General features: G+C 34.9%; 1 protein-coding gene across 4 annotated transcripts; it reads left to right on the forward strand.

Annotated features, from left to right (window-relative positions):
• The first annotated feature begins 1,685 nt into the window (after positions 1-1,685).
• LOC128992326 (probable serine incorporator) lies at positions 1,686-16,412 on the forward strand. 4 transcript variants are annotated; one of them, XM_054415837.1, is made up of 11 exons: positions 1,692-1,979; positions 3,007-3,171; positions 3,701-3,924; positions 4,442-4,651; positions 4,913-4,997; positions 5,365-5,548; positions 7,071-7,265; positions 10,393-10,428; positions 13,163-13,310; positions 14,751-14,928; positions 15,890-16,412. In XM_054415837.1, the coding sequence occupies exons 1-10, from the start codon at positions 1,944-1,946 to the stop codon at positions 14,890-14,892; spliced, it is 1,425 nt and encodes a 474-aa protein (XP_054271812.1). In that variant the 5' UTR covers positions 1,692-1,943; the 3' UTR covers positions 14,893-14,928; positions 15,890-16,412. The 4 variants fall into 4 exon arrangements, with proteins under 4 accessions (XP_054271815.1, XP_054271814.1, XP_054271812.1 ...); XM_054415838.1 differs by having other exon boundaries at positions 1,693-1,979; positions 14,751-14,904; XM_054415839.1 differs by lacking the exon at positions 10,393-10,428 and having other exon boundaries at positions 1,691-1,979.

Raw genomic sequence — 16,412 nt, forward strand, 5'->3', positions numbered from 1 at the left:
TTTCAGAAAATATCACAAATAATAAAGAGGAAAATATCAGACTCTGAAGAATTTGGTGATGCAACCCTTTGTATAACTAATTGCAACTAGTAATAGTAAATCAAATATATAAATTAATACACTCGATATTTTAATTCAAGATTTCTTTTTTTTAAGATTCTTAAACTTGCATTGGTTGATATTTTATAATCGACGTTTCCCCAGATCGTAAAAAGATTTAATAATTTTAAGTATCTAATTAGTTAAATCTAAATTACGTTTAGTATTTTATAATATTTGTAAGTTAATGTATAAAAAAGCATTAATTGAGTTAGTTTAGGTAACGTTATAGTGTATTGTTATGCTTTTGTTCAGTTATCTACAATTGAACATTTTTATCCTGATAAATTTAAATATTTAGACCCTATTATATAAAATTAATTCAAATTTCAATTGTTTTTTCCAATTTTCAAAACTCAAACTTTAAAAACATTTTTAAATTGAACTGATCAATTTATGCACTCTAATCTAATCAAGGTTTATTTCCACCAAAATACAAAAATAACAAATAATGCAAGAAAGCAATTATATATGAAGCATAATATACATATATATATAAAAGTAATTGAGTAATGTTACAAGTGAAAGGACTTATGGTATATAACTAAAATGAGAAAAATTTGATTTATTACATTGAATTCATGTTTAACATAATTAATAAAATAAAATTAAAATGGTTCCTTAACGTAAAAATAAATTTGATGGGAAACGAGACTATATGGGCACTAGTGGCCTGTGCGTAGGCTCGAGTTGAATAATATAGAATGTGGTACGATCAAAAAGTAATAAACTATCCTACAAATTAATCGGATTACTACTACTTAATGTTTCTTTATTTATATTATGTCCCAGTACTTTCATTTATAAATAACAAGATAAGGCTTAGTAAGTATAACGTTATTGTGAATTAAATGGAGCCAGAATAATATAATTGGGTAAAACTTATGGTGTTTTATTAAGATGTACCAAAGGGGAAAATGAGAAAAAAGCTCTACTTTTTTCTGTAAACCTAAACCATTGACCATTGACCTATTTTACGTGACTGTAAATTCCATAAAATAATATATCTAAAACAGTCCTCTTGGGCTTCTTAAATTGTCACCTTACACTGATGGGCAATATCTGTTAGTAAATCATTCCCAAACATTAACATGTCAAAGTTACAATTATTATTTCACTCTCTTCTAGAATCGATAATAATTCCTGTAATTCGTCTACTTTAATTACAGTTATTGTATTATTGTGGATGCTATGAAATAAATTCTTAGTATTCAACGTCCTGTGAACTCAAGTTTTTTATTTTATAAGTCAGGTAAATACGAAAACAATTGCAAACATTTTGGATGTTCAATCCAAAGTATCAGTAATTATTTTATTCCCAGCCTGTAACGAATATTATTGTATTTCTACTATTTGATTTATAATGGATAAACTACCGAGAGTATTCAATTCGTCAAATAAAGTGTTACAAAAAAAAACCCTTTACTTATTCGGTGCAACCGATACTTACATTCCGAAGAAAAACCCGTAACCACCCGGTACAATCGATATATACATTCGATATTTATGACGTCAGTATAAGGTTTCTGTACATGTGAACTTGTGCTCTCCTCTACAAACAACAGCAACAGAGAAACAGACAGACAGGACAGAAACCAGAACGTCCTCCAGAACCTGAAATCAGTGAAATCTTTGCTTTGTCTTTGTCTTGTCAAAATGTGTCAGATGCAGATGTGAAACTTGAAATCATAAATTACGTAAATATTGTGGTGTTTACGTTACGAATAGATTAACGCAGTTCCAGATTAGCCACCGATAATCTGTAACCTTTGAGAAAAACTTATTGAAGTAGGCCTATTGTTATTTAATTTCGACCTACAAATAAATAAACATAAATCTATATAATGGGAGCTGTATTAGCTCTTTGTACAGCTTCGCAGGTAAGCTAGGATATTCTTTACAAATAATTAGTTTAGTTAGCTATAAATCCATGTAGGCCTACTTAGCCTTTAATTTGTCTTTTGGTGTTTATATCATGTATAGCAACAAAGAAATGTAACTCATCAATGTGCTGTAATCTCAGTATTTAGAAAAGCCTGATGACACACAGGAAATTTTTCCCTATGAAACCATAGACAAACAGAGCATAGGCCTGTATCATAGTCCTAATTTATAGAATATGTTTCCAGTTACCCAACACATGTAAAAGTGACGAATAAATGTCTTGGGTCTTATAACTTAAGCCAATTGTAAATATAGGCCTAAATAAAATGCTTAGATTAATGAGTCACGGTAACTTAAATACAAACTAAACACTTAAAGGCGAAACCCAGGTACACTGTAAAAGTAAGTGCCAAGGGCCTACTGCGAATAATGTAATACCGGTAACAGAAAACAATAATGTAATGACTTGTAAGTGAACTGCTTGCACTAGGGGTGGTACACTGGAGTCCGTGTTACGCAACCCTTATTTAGATTGGGTGTAACTTAAGTTAACTTGATGGGGGAGCATTTGAAGATAGAAATTAGTGACTTCTATGTCGACTGGCAAAAACATATTTTGTTACCGAAACACATAGGCTATGCACCTGGATGGAAACTCAGTGAAGTCGCCTACCTAGCTCAAGGGTTAAAAAGACGATTTTACTTGTATCAATTAGGCCTAAGTTAAGTTACAGTACCTAGCCTACTTAAACAGTCTTATAGGCTAGGTTATATATTTTCCCCCCTTTGGTAGGCTTTAAACATAATCCATATTTTTTAGACCTGGTTGTAACTTAGCTTTGTATTTGGCTAACTGGAGGTTAGAATTTTATAGGCAACAATTGTACAGGCTATAGTAGAACCTCGGTAACAGACTCTAATGGGGATTAAGTTTTTAAGTAAATAAGACTTATTATCAAAGTTCCATTGCGTTACATTTTCCACTAATGGGTATTAAAACATTATTTGTGATTTTGTCCATAGCTGGCATGCTGCTGTGGTAGTGCAGCGTGCGGCCTCTTTTGCTCAGCATGTCCGTCCTGTCGCAATTCTACGTCAACCAGGATCATGTACGCTGTTATGTTGCTCGTCGGCACCATTACTGCATGCATCTTCCTGGCACCTGGACTTCAAACCACTCTACAAAAGGTAAGTTACCTACACAATAAACTTTTAATAATTTGAAATTGGTGGGCCAATTTGAACTATCTTCAAGAGTTGTGAACCATCAAGAGTTTGATTTATCGTGAGAAAAATAAACCAATTCACATTTACCGGTTCGAAGAATCTATATTTTATTTACTTAAGCCGATTCTTTGCGTCAAAATTGTGGGCGACTGGGAAGTCGTAGAACAAAGGGAGGGGGCTCAAATTAAAGGTCTCAATTCCGTGACGGTGGGAAAATTACCGAAATTCCACAAATTTTAACACAAAATAGCATTAGAAGCCATATAGGCCTACTGCTGATTTTTGTTTACTTCAATACAGCTGATTGTGATTTCTAATTTGAAGGTTATTGTTGTGTTGAAGGAATGTTTAACATGAAATAACGCCATTGACTAACAAAGAACATTTTCGGTCTAAGAACTTTATGCTCTACAGTGGTTTTGTAAACTAATTCTTACACTAAACTTACTTCTGTTTAGCCTACTGTACAACAAGTGATTCCTTTCTTTAGGTTCCATTTTGTCGGTTCGACAATTCCTCCGCTGAAAAGACAATCATGAGTCAGATAAAAGATTTGACTATTGGCAACAATATGACGATTGACTGTCAATGGGCTGTGGGGTACCTAGCTGTCTACCGCCTCTGCTTTGCTCTCGCTGCGTTCTTCTTCCTCATGGCACTGATGATGATTGGAGTTAAGTCATCCAGAGATCATCGTGCTGGTATACAAAACGGGTAAGGATTTAAAATGCTGTGTTTTTTATATTTAGGCCTATGGGCCTATATTTTATGTCAGTGAAACATGTTTAAGCCTAAGTGTAAACTTCCATAATTATAAAAGTTTTTAATGAGCCTAAATTTGTTATCTGAATCAAAAGTTTTACTAATATACTTTTTCTAAAATAGCCTACAATATATGTTTGAAGCAAGCTCCAGCTAATAATTCTAAGTGACTTCTTTTGGATGAGAAAAATTTCTCCCCCCCCCCCCCCCCCCACCCTAAGGCAAATAACATACCCCAAAATACTTAGAAGAGTGCTTTAGTTTAAGCAACATTTAAATGGGCCTAAGTCATTTCATCATGGATGAAGACAAAGTACAATAAGACAATAGGGGAAACATATTGTGAGTTCTACTTACTACAATTGAACTGTTGACGTACCGTAAAGGTATGTACCTCATATTAGTAAATATTATCTGTGTAGTTGTTCCATATAGGCCGATATAAAAACCCTTAAAATTATGTTCACAGATTCTGGGGTCTCAAGTATTTGCTTGTCATTGCCGGCACTATCGGAGCGTTCTTCATTCCCGAAGGATCTTTCACTACAACTTGGATGTACTTTGGGATGGCCGGTGGATTCGCTTTCATCATCATTCAGTTGGTGCTGATCATAGATTTTGCCCACTCTTGGGCCGAAGCCTGGGTATCCAACTACGAAGAGACTGAATCTAGAAAATGGTTAGTGTTACCACAGCTATCTTAGTGTGATAGTAAAAACTCGCTATAATCACCTATTGTGATTTTTATGTAGAGCCTAGTTTTTTTTCATCTGTACTGGTCTGTACTGGATTTTATAGAAGGGGTAAAAGGTTGGTATCCACTGATTTGAACCAAAGGTCTTACTCTTAAAAAATATATGTCTCTATAAGGATCGGAAATTTCTAATAATATTTAAAGGACCTTATTTGGGTTTTATTAACTTAATAATCTTTATTGCAGGTATGCTGCGCTCATGATCTCAATGATTGTCAACTACGCTTTGGCAATAACCGGAGTCGTTCTTCTTTTTGTCTACTTCACTCAGGTAATTTTAAAAATACTTCAGGAAATGTGAAAATATTCCTAACCTAATAGATTAACACGTTTATAAAAATAGGTAGCTCATGTCAGTTCATATTTTCTATTCAATTTTTTTATGTGAAAATTTTATGAATTTTGTATTGACACCTACAATTGTACAATTACCTGCTTGTGCAAAATTGCATACGGACATCTATGTAACACTTATGTAAAATTACTCATTCATTATGACCAAGTTTTGACTTTTGACCAGTGAAGATCTTAAACATAAAAGTGCAGTGTTCCGGACAGATTGCACAACACAATGACTTATTTAGCTCGGCTTCTTGTGCTAAATTTGATTCATATTTTTACATTAGTTTTATCTGTAGGCCAATGACTGCACCATGAACAAGATCCTAATCTCATTGAACATTGTGATCTGTGTGATCGCCAGCGCCATCTCTATCTTGCCCGCAGTGCAAGATGAGCAGCCCAGGTCTGGATTGCTCCAGTCGTCCGTCATCACTCTCTATGTCATCTACCTTACTTGGTCCTCCCTGGCGAGCAACCCAGGTAAAATCATAGTTTAGGCTAGGCTACAACAGTTTATGCTGCTTACAACATATAGTAGTCACTTATGCCAATCTGGCATGGTCGGGGTTTGGCAGTGGATTACTATTGTACATTGTATTGTATTTGTTACTATTGTATTATTATTGTACAGTGGAACGCCTTCTAGAAACGGCCATTGAAAAAATACTGCTGCTAATTTTGGACAGTATAAAGAAAATTGGAATATAAAAGGCTAAAAGAAAAAAAAATATAAACCAAAAGCCCCCAAATTCAGTTGGATGCAACTGATGTTTGCCGATCTCGCATGACTCTATCGATTGCTCCCAAGTCGGAAGATCGCCAGTGACTTGGACAAAAGTGGTAGTATGGCCTAAAAAAGCATTCAAAAATATTCAACTTAGTGCAAATCCAGCTTGGTAAATGGAAACTATCTTAGGCCCTGTACACATGAGGGCGGCAGCCGCCGCGGTGGCCGCAGCGGCGGCCGCCTAGGACCGTGCACATGGCAGCGGCTGAAGCCGCGGTTACGCTGCGGTTGCGGTGTGAATTGACCGTTGCTCGACAGCCAGTACTGTATTTACCCAATTATTTTTCTTTTAAACGTGCAACACTTGACAAATCTTTTCAGCAAAAAACTCAACTAACTCTTGCTACGCAATCTTTTTTAGTTTATTTCCTAGACGTATCTTCTTTTTGTACTTCTGTAATGAACAGATCAGTGTCAAAGTTTTCTGGTTCCACAGCAGCACGCATGGCCATTTAAACTTACACTACGAGCACTACATCAACTCCAGCCACAGCTACACACTTCACCAACACAGAGAGCGATGTCCACAGGGCAAACGTGCAGATGTCTGTGATCCTATATAGTAGCAACTGCAGTCAACCGCGGCGTCTACCGCCCTCATGTGTACGTTCTCATGCCAACTCTAGTAACTTCAACCGCACGGGAGCCGCGGCGGTCGAAGGGAAATCTACGACCGCCGCGGTTAGTTGCGGTTGACTGGAAGTGGGCGGTTGCATGTGAACGGTCCCATTTGCTCCTTTGTACTTTCAACCGCCGCGGTTCCCGCGAAATAGCAACCGCGGTGGCTGCCGCCCTCATGTGTACAGGGCCTTAGTCTGCTGGTTTGTTTTACCTTAAGACCAGATTATTAAAAGTACTGGACCTTACGATGCTTTTTTGATAAATAAAATAATTTACCAAATAACATTTCAATACCTATGTTATTTTATAAATAATTTTTAATTTCAATTTTCTTTTTTATTTCATGTGGTATTGGAGGCTTTATTGTAATTGACCTTGATTACATTACACCAGTTATGTTAGGTTTGATAGGTTAATTAGGGTCACTGTAAAACGGGAGTTTCTTACCTCCCCCCCAAACGTTGTGTTAAAACGTAGTAGTTTAAACATGACCATTTGATCCATTCAACTTGGAATTAAAATGCTCCTTAGCTCATGTCCGTGAAATAACAACTTTTGTTGTGTCACAAATACAATATCATACTTCATTTGCAGACCAGAACTGCAACCCTGGATTTCTACTGGGTATCGGTGGTGGCAAGGATAAGACCAAGGTTAGGTTTGACTCGGAGAGCATCGTGGGATTGACTATTTGGATGTGCTGCGTGCTCTACTCATCTCTCCGTACAGCTTCCAAGTCCTCCAAGATCACCATGTCAGATCACGTTCTGGTCAAGGACAATGGAGCTGGTAAGTAGGACGTGGCCAGTTTTCTAACGCTATGGGGTTTCTATTGGAATGATACTTAATTCCTTTAAGGTGTATTGGATTTATTATTTTGTATGATATGTTCTGTACAGATATGTTGTATGATATGATATGTCTACTTGTGATCTGTCAAAGACAAATCTTAAATCCATTGAATCGTTAATGTAAAAGTTTGTTAAAAATTCATCTGAAATTTTTTTGTTAAATCATGTTTGTTCACGCTGCCATAGCACATGCTTCGTTTCAAAGTTAAATTAATACCATCCAATGTAGATAACATGTAACAAAACTTGTAGTTGTACTAGTTTGTTTGGAGTTTTGTAGGCTGTCTACATGCATGCGTTTTGCACACTGAAAAAAAATTAATTTAAATTCTAATAAGATTTGTCGAAAAATCTTAGCCATAGGCTTTAGCATCGTCTTGGTTTCTGTTCTGATGACTGCACTATATCTTTTCTTGTTAAATAGACACATTTTTATATGTTTTCAATATTCCTATTTATCTGTGTTCATCTAGTTTGGTTTATACCTGATGATACCTGATAATTAAAATACCTAATTATTTCTTTGAAAACACAGAACAAATCTGGAAAGTAACATGGTATTTACTATAAATTAAAGGTAAAGAGTTTTCCAGTCTGACTCTTCCCTATGAGCATTTAGCTTTGTTTGTATTCATTGGTATAACTCTGATTAGCTGAACTACAACTTTCTGAATCCCAATTGCTTACAGGAAGAGTTTTCATAATCTATAGATAAGATAAACAACAAAATAACAAAGAATTGTTATTAAAGAAGGCGGAAGCTATGATCTGAAAAAATCCTTAACATCTCCCGCGGTTGGACATGGTCATCGTCTTTCATGACTGCGAACAGATCTTAAATATCTCTTGCAGTCATTAATTATTGTCTTTTGTGATCGCAAAAATATTGAATATCTTCCGCGGTTGTCTACACATCATCATTTCCTGCAGTCACGGAAAATCATCATTATTACAATACAATATTGTCGTCCTTCTTGATTGCGGTAAAAGTGTGAGTTTTCTATTGCAAAATCTTTACAAATATGCTCTACGAATATAATAATATAATATAATAATAATTCAAAGTGTGTATGTGTGTCTGTCTATATGTGTGGATGTGTACAGAGCTATAAATAGACCACACACGTGGTCTGATACTAATATTAATAAAATTTGGTATGTAGGTAGGCCTACTAATCCATGGTATCTCCAGGTGTTTATCAATTCTTAGATAAACATGTAGATGTAGATGAAATGTAGATTTTTCTTTCGAACCCATAAATAACAGAAAAATCCAATTTACAAAAGAACGCCTCAACCTTTTTTAAAATCTATTATGTTACGGTCCTAATAATTCTTAAGAAAAATTGTAAAAACCCCCCTTGCTGTTAAGATTACGGTTTGTGCCCCCCCCCCCCCCCCCACCATTAGCTATTTGTGTATTCATCTTCATTTGAGATGGGTACGCCATCTATGTGTGTATTTTAACACAAATATGAAGGATGAGTGTAGAATGGAGTGTGATGGACTTTGTAGCCTTGTTTCTGACTAAAACCAGCTATTTCATTAGTCAGGACTAGTTATTGAAAGCGCAATGATCAAGAACAGCATCCACCTGGGTTTTTTTTTATCAAACAGGCAACTGGATCCATTTATTGTAATATAATTTATAATAATTATTATTAACACTTTAATCACAAAGGACTTTTTGCCTTTGCATTACAGTCTGTCTTTAATGTCAAATTTTCAAATTGAACAACAGTTTAATAATACAGTACAGTCTCTCTTATCCGCACTAATTTGGACCGGACTATTTCCAGGTCAGAGAAGGTCTTAATTTCGTGGGCCCTTGCCTCTTTCCTCAACTCAACTTTCGTTTGACAAGAATAAATTCATGTTTAAAAATTTTTTAAATACAAAGAACAGTAGGCTATACGAATATATTTGTAGGCCTTAAAACTTAAGAATATATTGCTTTATTTACTTAATTTTTGGATCGCAAAAATAAAGCTTTTTTCCAAAAAATTTAAAAAACCAAACAAAAATATTCCACAAATAAAAAATAAGTTTAATATAAAAATTAAACCATCAGTGGCCGGATTAGCAAATCTGTACTGAATTGCCAAACTTGGTTTTATAATATTCAAATAAGATTCCATCCATCCACAATGTATAAATACATGTCTATCAATTGTTATTATCGATCTGCAGGCCACTTTTTTACCTTTTTGTTGGGTGAGGTTGAATAGAACATGTTGATCCTCTGGTCTTAGGCCAAAATTGGATTATTTTTTAAAGTATTTTTTTTACCCCTTACTATTATACTAAAATCACTTTTCAACATATTGTACATTATCTCCAACGACAGGATCGCTGTTAAATTGTGAACGTCTCCTACAGTCATGCCTAAATGAAGAATTTTCTGTTGCGCTATCTTTACTAAAAAAACTCTTTGATTGTGAGAATGAAAGCTTGGCCTGAAACATTGTTTTAGGCCAAGCACCTGTTGGCTCAGCCCGGCTCAAAGTCTCTGCAGACTGCTAATTTTAATAGTTTCTGATGAAAACCTTCCTTACCTGTCAAATTTTAAAATTATTTTTTAGCTTCAAATTAAGTGCAACGTTCATTAGATGGGTTCTTCACTAACATTTTTGTAAAAGAAGATTGTTCAAGGCTTTAGCTTTGGGTTTAAATTGCCAAATACTAAAGTATAATATTTTATTATTTTACAAATTAACTCTTCCTTTAAAGTTTATTGATGGTGTTATGTTAATGTTGTTTAACAGAAGATTTCTTACAGTTTCCATTATGATTAGTAAAAAAAACTAACCAGGCAACTCAATACGGTAGTTGAAATCAACATACTTTTGGTTCCATTATTGTTATGTAAGGAGATTGATGCTACATCACATCAGATGTTTCTACTGTTTAATTTACCAACATTCTAGAGTATTGCGTCTACAAACAAGTGGATAAATGTTCCAAACCCCTGTTACCCTAATAGTGTGTCTTAGTTGCTGCTGTATATTAACGCTAGCCTCACAAACCTCTACTGAGGTTCTGATGATTTGTTGTTTTTTGTTTAGTTCGCTCCAATGGCGGTGGGCTCATTGACAACGAAGGTATGACTTTATATTGCTTTGGGGCTTGACAATTGGGCTAGCTTTGGTAGCAAAGTACGTTTAAACCCTTTTAGTGCCAAACGTTTTCAAAGTTTCTTCATTCAAATCAGTTTGATCTCCCTGACTAACTTAAGTATTTTAGTCAATAAATTTAAATCAATAAATGTTTACGTTTGTTTATTTACATTCCTTTCATAAGAAATATTTTACCCCCATTTGTTTGCTCCTGAGTAAATAAATACTATTGTTTGTTAATTTGTCATCCAAGTCATGTAGACAGATGACACAATCTTGGCACCAAAAGGATAACAATATTTATATTTTTTATTTGTACTTAGTTTTATTTTCATTCTCATTCATTCTTAGTTGTACTCAGTTATTATTCCAACCCTCTCCTTAAACATTTTATATATCTGTAAACCTTTCAATTCGGCCAATTAAATAAAAACAATATTAAGTTTATCACTCATCAATCATGTATTACATATAAACTATACGAGGGTTGTTGGTGAATTGATGTTACTCACAAGCTCCAATCACCAACCAGGCTAGGTTAAATCTGACACCAGAGTAACTTTTTCTTCTTTTACAAAGAGGTTGGCTGTCTCTTACCTTGCATTTGCCCTTCCACATGAGCCGCAGAGGCCTGTGCGTGAAACATATGCAGGAAAGCAAGGCGTGAGCTGGTACAGTACAAGAGTGAACTAAGTGATAAAAACTAGCGGCAGGCACCATTCTTGTATATACAATATATACTAATGAATAAAGATGTTTTGAATTGAATTTAAATGATATGTATCCATGCATCGCTGCCTTGGGCCCGAAGTCCTTGGTGCTTCCGACTGCGCCAACAACTCACCAACATTCTAGTTGGTACACTCGTATGTCGCAATCAGTTTTGTCATATTAGCTGGAAAGATTTTAGGGAAACGTGACACTAATTATTGTCGCATAATGGTGGGAATCAGCTGGAATAGTAGTGGAGGAAGTAAAAAACATAGTTCAGACGTCAGATTTATAACTAGGCTGTTTGACGAGGCAGGGCTAAAGATCATTGTAGACCCTGATTTACAGACAACCCCTGTAATGTAAGCCTTAATTTCTTGGTCAAAATTAGCTGTAAAAAAATTAAAATTATACTCTAAAGTCTAAAGAATAAATAATGTTTAAAAACCTCAAAATGCTTAGCATACAAAAACATTTTTGACATTACATAGTAAATGGGTAGATTTATTTTTAATATTTTAAACATTGTTCTGTTCAATTTTAGAACATCAGTGACTAAGTTAAATGAGAAAACGTTGTGTCTCACAGTTGTCTGTAAAATTTTGTTCCTTTTCTAAGTTAACGGATCCAGTTGCATTTTGCCTTCTTAATTTACATTTTATAAGATTATACATCTGAAAAATCTTTTTTTTTATGGGAAAGCAATAGATTTTCAAATGGTATCAACCAGTACCCCAGTGATAACAAAACATTTATATAACGTTGTTAAACATAAAAAAAAACAGAGGTAAAATTATTCTAAACACAGTGTTCACTAATAAGTTTTTACCTTCATTAGTGGAAAACATTTATTTTTATAAATTCTAATAAATTTAATTTGAATAAATACTGCGCTATATTTTTTCATCATATACTTATATACCTACAAATTCATATTTCATCATTATCAACCTGTAATATTTTGCAGTCCATTGTCATGTCATTGTGTGAAAAAGAATGCATGAAAGGGTATTTCATGGTGCAAAATCTCGCTATACCTTCGATTATTAACACTAGTATTTTATATTCCAGATCAAGTATTTAACATCAATGTCAAAATAAGTGTTGTACACAAATATATTTTGGAATTTTGACTTTTTAAATCAATTGCAACATAATTTCTTCAGGAAAGAAACTCCCACAGATGAAAGAAGCCCGTGAGGTTCCTAGTATATCAGAGGAAATTTGCAGTTGCTGTGTCAGTAAGGCTGTTTTTTTTATATTTTTTTCTGTAACTCAGCCATGTAATAACTGTGGATTTACCATCAGTTTAGTTAGGCTGTAGAGATTCCAATTGATTTAGTAATGAATTTGTAACTGGTTTGGTGATTGTAGTGTAGTTTAAATACTTTTTTTTTGTAATTGAAATTTGATTGACTGAACAAGCTTTTTAACAAAACAAAGAGCATTAGAAAAGTTTTTCAACATTAGATAACACATTTTGTAATATACTTTACTGAAATTGGTTTTGCCACTTTTGCTATACATCAGTTTTGCTTTAAATGATATTTAAAATAATAATTTTAGTTAAAACAATGTTTTGTTTAGCTTTGTAGTATTCCACACTGATAAAAATAGTAAAATAATTGTGTATTTGAAGTACAATTTAGAATTTTTGCAATAGTTTTGTTTTAAGGGAGTGGTAAAATCCTGGTCTTACTATCCAAAGTCAACCTTTTTGTGACAAAGCATAATTAATTGATACAGTCCAATGACGAATAGTATCAAGGCCAGAATTAACCTCATTTGGGATCGTTTCAGCAAACTTAAGATTTGGTAAGTCCAATAACCAAACAATAGTACAAGGTATGCCTAACTTACTATGATCATCGAAAAAACATTTGAGAACAAAACTGTTCGAAGTGTTTTGTTATTGTTTGTATATTTGAAGGTTAAAAGACGATTTTTTGCAAGTTTCATGTATGCCTTTGTACGTGGGTGGTTACTCTTAATAGTTTTTTGTTTCCAGAGTCCGGAAGTGATGGTGGAGAGAGGGGTGGGGATGCTAAGGTCTGGGACAATGAAGACGAAGGTGTTGCTTACTCTTGGTCTTTCTTCCACACCATGTTCGGACTTGCCACTTTATACGTCATGATGACTCTCACCAACTGGTACTCGTAAGTATCTGCTTTGCACTCTCTAGTCTCTAACCTCATCTTGTTATTCATTGGAGTTTACACAGTCTTGAATTGACCACCATTTCGGGTAGACATGTTCATTGTGTTCACCTTCTCTTAGTTTGCACTGTTATGTTTCCTCCTAAGATGTTTTGCTTCTTTTTTTACAACTTCCAGTTGTATGATTTTTCTTTTGTGATTTTCCATCTGGTAAATCACAGCAAGGTAAGAAAGCAAAACTTCATCTCATTCCATTTACAACTCACTCTTAATATTCAGCTTAAAATACACACCTACACAAAATACATTCCTGTCTTAAAGAATTTACGAGCTGTTGGCCCATCCTGCGTGTTAATCTGGTTATGGTTTAGCTTCTCTCCTACCTGAGGGTGGAATCAGATTCCAGATCCTAAAACGTTGTGAAAACCTTTTTTTTTATACTAATCGAAAAAAAAGTTGTAAAAACACCAACTTACAACGAACAAAAATGAACCTCAAAGAAAGAGTCTTGTTCACACTCATATTTGAACTGAAAAAAGACTAAACAAAAAATGATTTCAATAAACATTTGATGGATTTAAAAACTGTGCTTGTTATTTCTGAGAAAGTTTTAAAAATTATTGTAACAACAAAGGAATGCAGCAATAACATTTGTACAGTGTTAGACAAACAGTCTGTCTCTTGTTTGTTTAAGGCTATAAACAAATCAACTCTGGCACTTGTTTGGGAGTACTTTAAAAGTTGAATTTACAGTTTTAACCAAACCACAGGAAGAATTGTGTGTAGAAACTATGGATTTTGATAGTATAGCAAACCTAAATAGAAAAGAGTCCACTCTCGGAGAAACAACTTTTCCCTCTACACAAAAATAATAATATTTCACTGTTAATAACTTAAATCTTCCTTAATTGAAAATTGTGTCTTTTACAATGAAATATCCTCCTATGTATAGTGTAAAGTTTTTGTGTGTTAATTGTGCCAGAATTAAATCATTTTCCCATTCAGGTAAGGTTGCTAACCGAAAAAACCCCTTCCTAGGTCCTAGTTTACATCCAAATGTTGAGAAATATGGATGTTGCAAAAGAGACAGAATATCATCTGCAAACAAGTTACAGTATAATAGTATATGTAGTACCTAGGGCCGAAAATGAGGTTTTGCCGGCTTGAGATACTTTTTAAGTTCGAGACGAAGTCGAGATGTGTAATTAATATGCATTCATGTTTTAAGAGAGTAAGCGGGCAGATGATTTTGCGGCCCTAGGGATGTAAAAACCTGCTTGGTCCCCAAATGACGATAATAGCTGGTATGGCCAGCAAAACATGACTTTCAGCCACCAATTAACGTATGTAAAACAGCTAAAAACATCATAGTGTGGTGACAAATTTGTATCAGTAGTCTTAAGATTCCATTAACTGCTAAACTTGTATATCTTTTTCCAGACCCAACTCCACCCTGGAGACTCTCAATGCCAACTCTGCCTCTATGTGGGTCAAGATGGTGTCGTCCTGGTGCTGCTCTTTGCTCTACATCTGGACCCTGATCGCTCCTATCGCCCTCCCTGATAGACAGTTCGACCACTAGACTTGTTGCAAGGCAAATTACTAAACTTACTTTATGGTTAGTTTTGTTCAAGGAAATGCTTTAGGCCAGGATTTTGAATTGTAGGAAAAGGAGGATAGCAGCTAGCTTACTTTGAAAGTGTAGGTAGGCCATAGAACATCTAGAAAATACACTGTGCATACAATAATTGTGAAATTGAGATTGAAATTGTGAAATCGAATTGTAAAATTGTGAAAATATTGTGCACACAGTGTATCTTCTAGATGTTCTATGGCCTGCCTACACTTTCAAAACGACGTATTATGAGTATTTCTGAGCCTGGTTTCATGTAGCAGTTTTCTTCCTAATTACTAACTTAGGCCCAATTCACACCGAACGGACGTCGGGCGGAGACGTGGCACGGACGAGGCACAGACGTGGCAGTGACGTGGCGTGTTCAATGCACACCGAAGGAACGGTGAAGGGACGGTACAGTGGCGAGACAACCTGTATGTAGACTAGACGCTTTGGTTTTTGCTTATTTCTATTAATGTCAATGGTGTTAGTTAATTTCTGTCAACTTAATTAGCACAAACAAGGGAATTGTTCTACTTCCTCACACAATTTGATATTAAATTCAATGTCGTCTCACATATTGAAGAAACAACTCACAATCTACACACAAAAACAACTCTACACAACAAGGTTGGTAAGTACAAGCACACTATACACAAGAAGTTTGGTAAGTATAGTACAATATTTGCAGTCCGAACAACGGGCGCACTACGGACATGCCACTTCCGATACGCCACGAGGGACGCCGAAGCGACGTGGCGGTGGCGGGAGGGCGGCCGCCCGCGCCACGTCACTTGTGTGTGCATTGACCAATTTGTTTACATGGGGAGGCGAGGAACGGACATATGTCCTCGCCACGTCCGTGCCACGTCTCCGCCCGACGTCCGTTCGGTGTGAATTGGGCCTTAGGATAAAATAGTTATGCAGTGCAATATAGTGTACTCATGTTTATTTTCTTTTGCAGGCATTGTCGGTGGCTAAACTTATATTATATTGATGTTGGAGAAACTGCTACACATTCAATGTACTTTATTTAACTCCACTAATTATACTACATATATTTTTGGTAGTAATTTAATATAGTAGATGCAATTTGATCAATAAAAGTTGTTCTCATTCCTTTATTCAAAAGTTTGTTATTATATGTTGTGTTTTAAGAACACATTTTACTGTTATTAGTGCTTTGTGTTTTGTTTAGTTTTTACTTTCGAAGCATGTGTTTCGACTGTTTCAAGGCATGTTGGTGCAAGGTGTTGTAAGTATTGCCAACAAAATGTTGGTGACAAAATGTCACAATACACAAGGAAGAGGAATCTGTGATGATTTATTTTTAGTATTTTTAGTTTAAGCAATAGCCTATCTGAACAGTGTTAAACATAAAAATATTGTATTGCTCATTAATGTTTCTTAGTGAGTTATTTAATGTTAGATCACCTTGATATTATATGTTTATGTATCCCAAATAAAGTTTTAAGTATATACCATGA

Source organism: Macrosteles quadrilineatus, unplaced genomic scaffold, assembly GCF_028750875.1.
Source record: "Macrosteles quadrilineatus isolate MER2022 unplaced genomic scaffold, UCM_ALF_1.0 Scaffold_4__1_contigs__length_99947679, whole genome shotgun sequence".
Lineage (NCBI taxonomy): Eukaryota > Metazoa > Arthropoda > Insecta > Hemiptera > Cicadellidae > Macrosteles > Macrosteles quadrilineatus.

Excerpts from the sequence above, each read along its gene's own strand:
- LOC128992326 (XM_054415837.1), top strand. The coding sequence starts at position 1,944 with ATGGGAGCTGTATTAGCTCTTTGTACAGCTTCGCAG. Across the intron at positions 7,266-10,392 it reads GGTCAAGGACAATGGAGCTG|TTCGCTCCAATGGCGGTGGG; the intron begins GTAAGTAGGACG and ends TTTTTTGTTTAG. Across the intron at positions 10,429-13,162 it reads TGGGCTCATTGACAACGAAG|AGTCCGGAAGTGATGGTGGA; the intron begins GTATGACTTTAT and ends TTTTGTTTCCAG.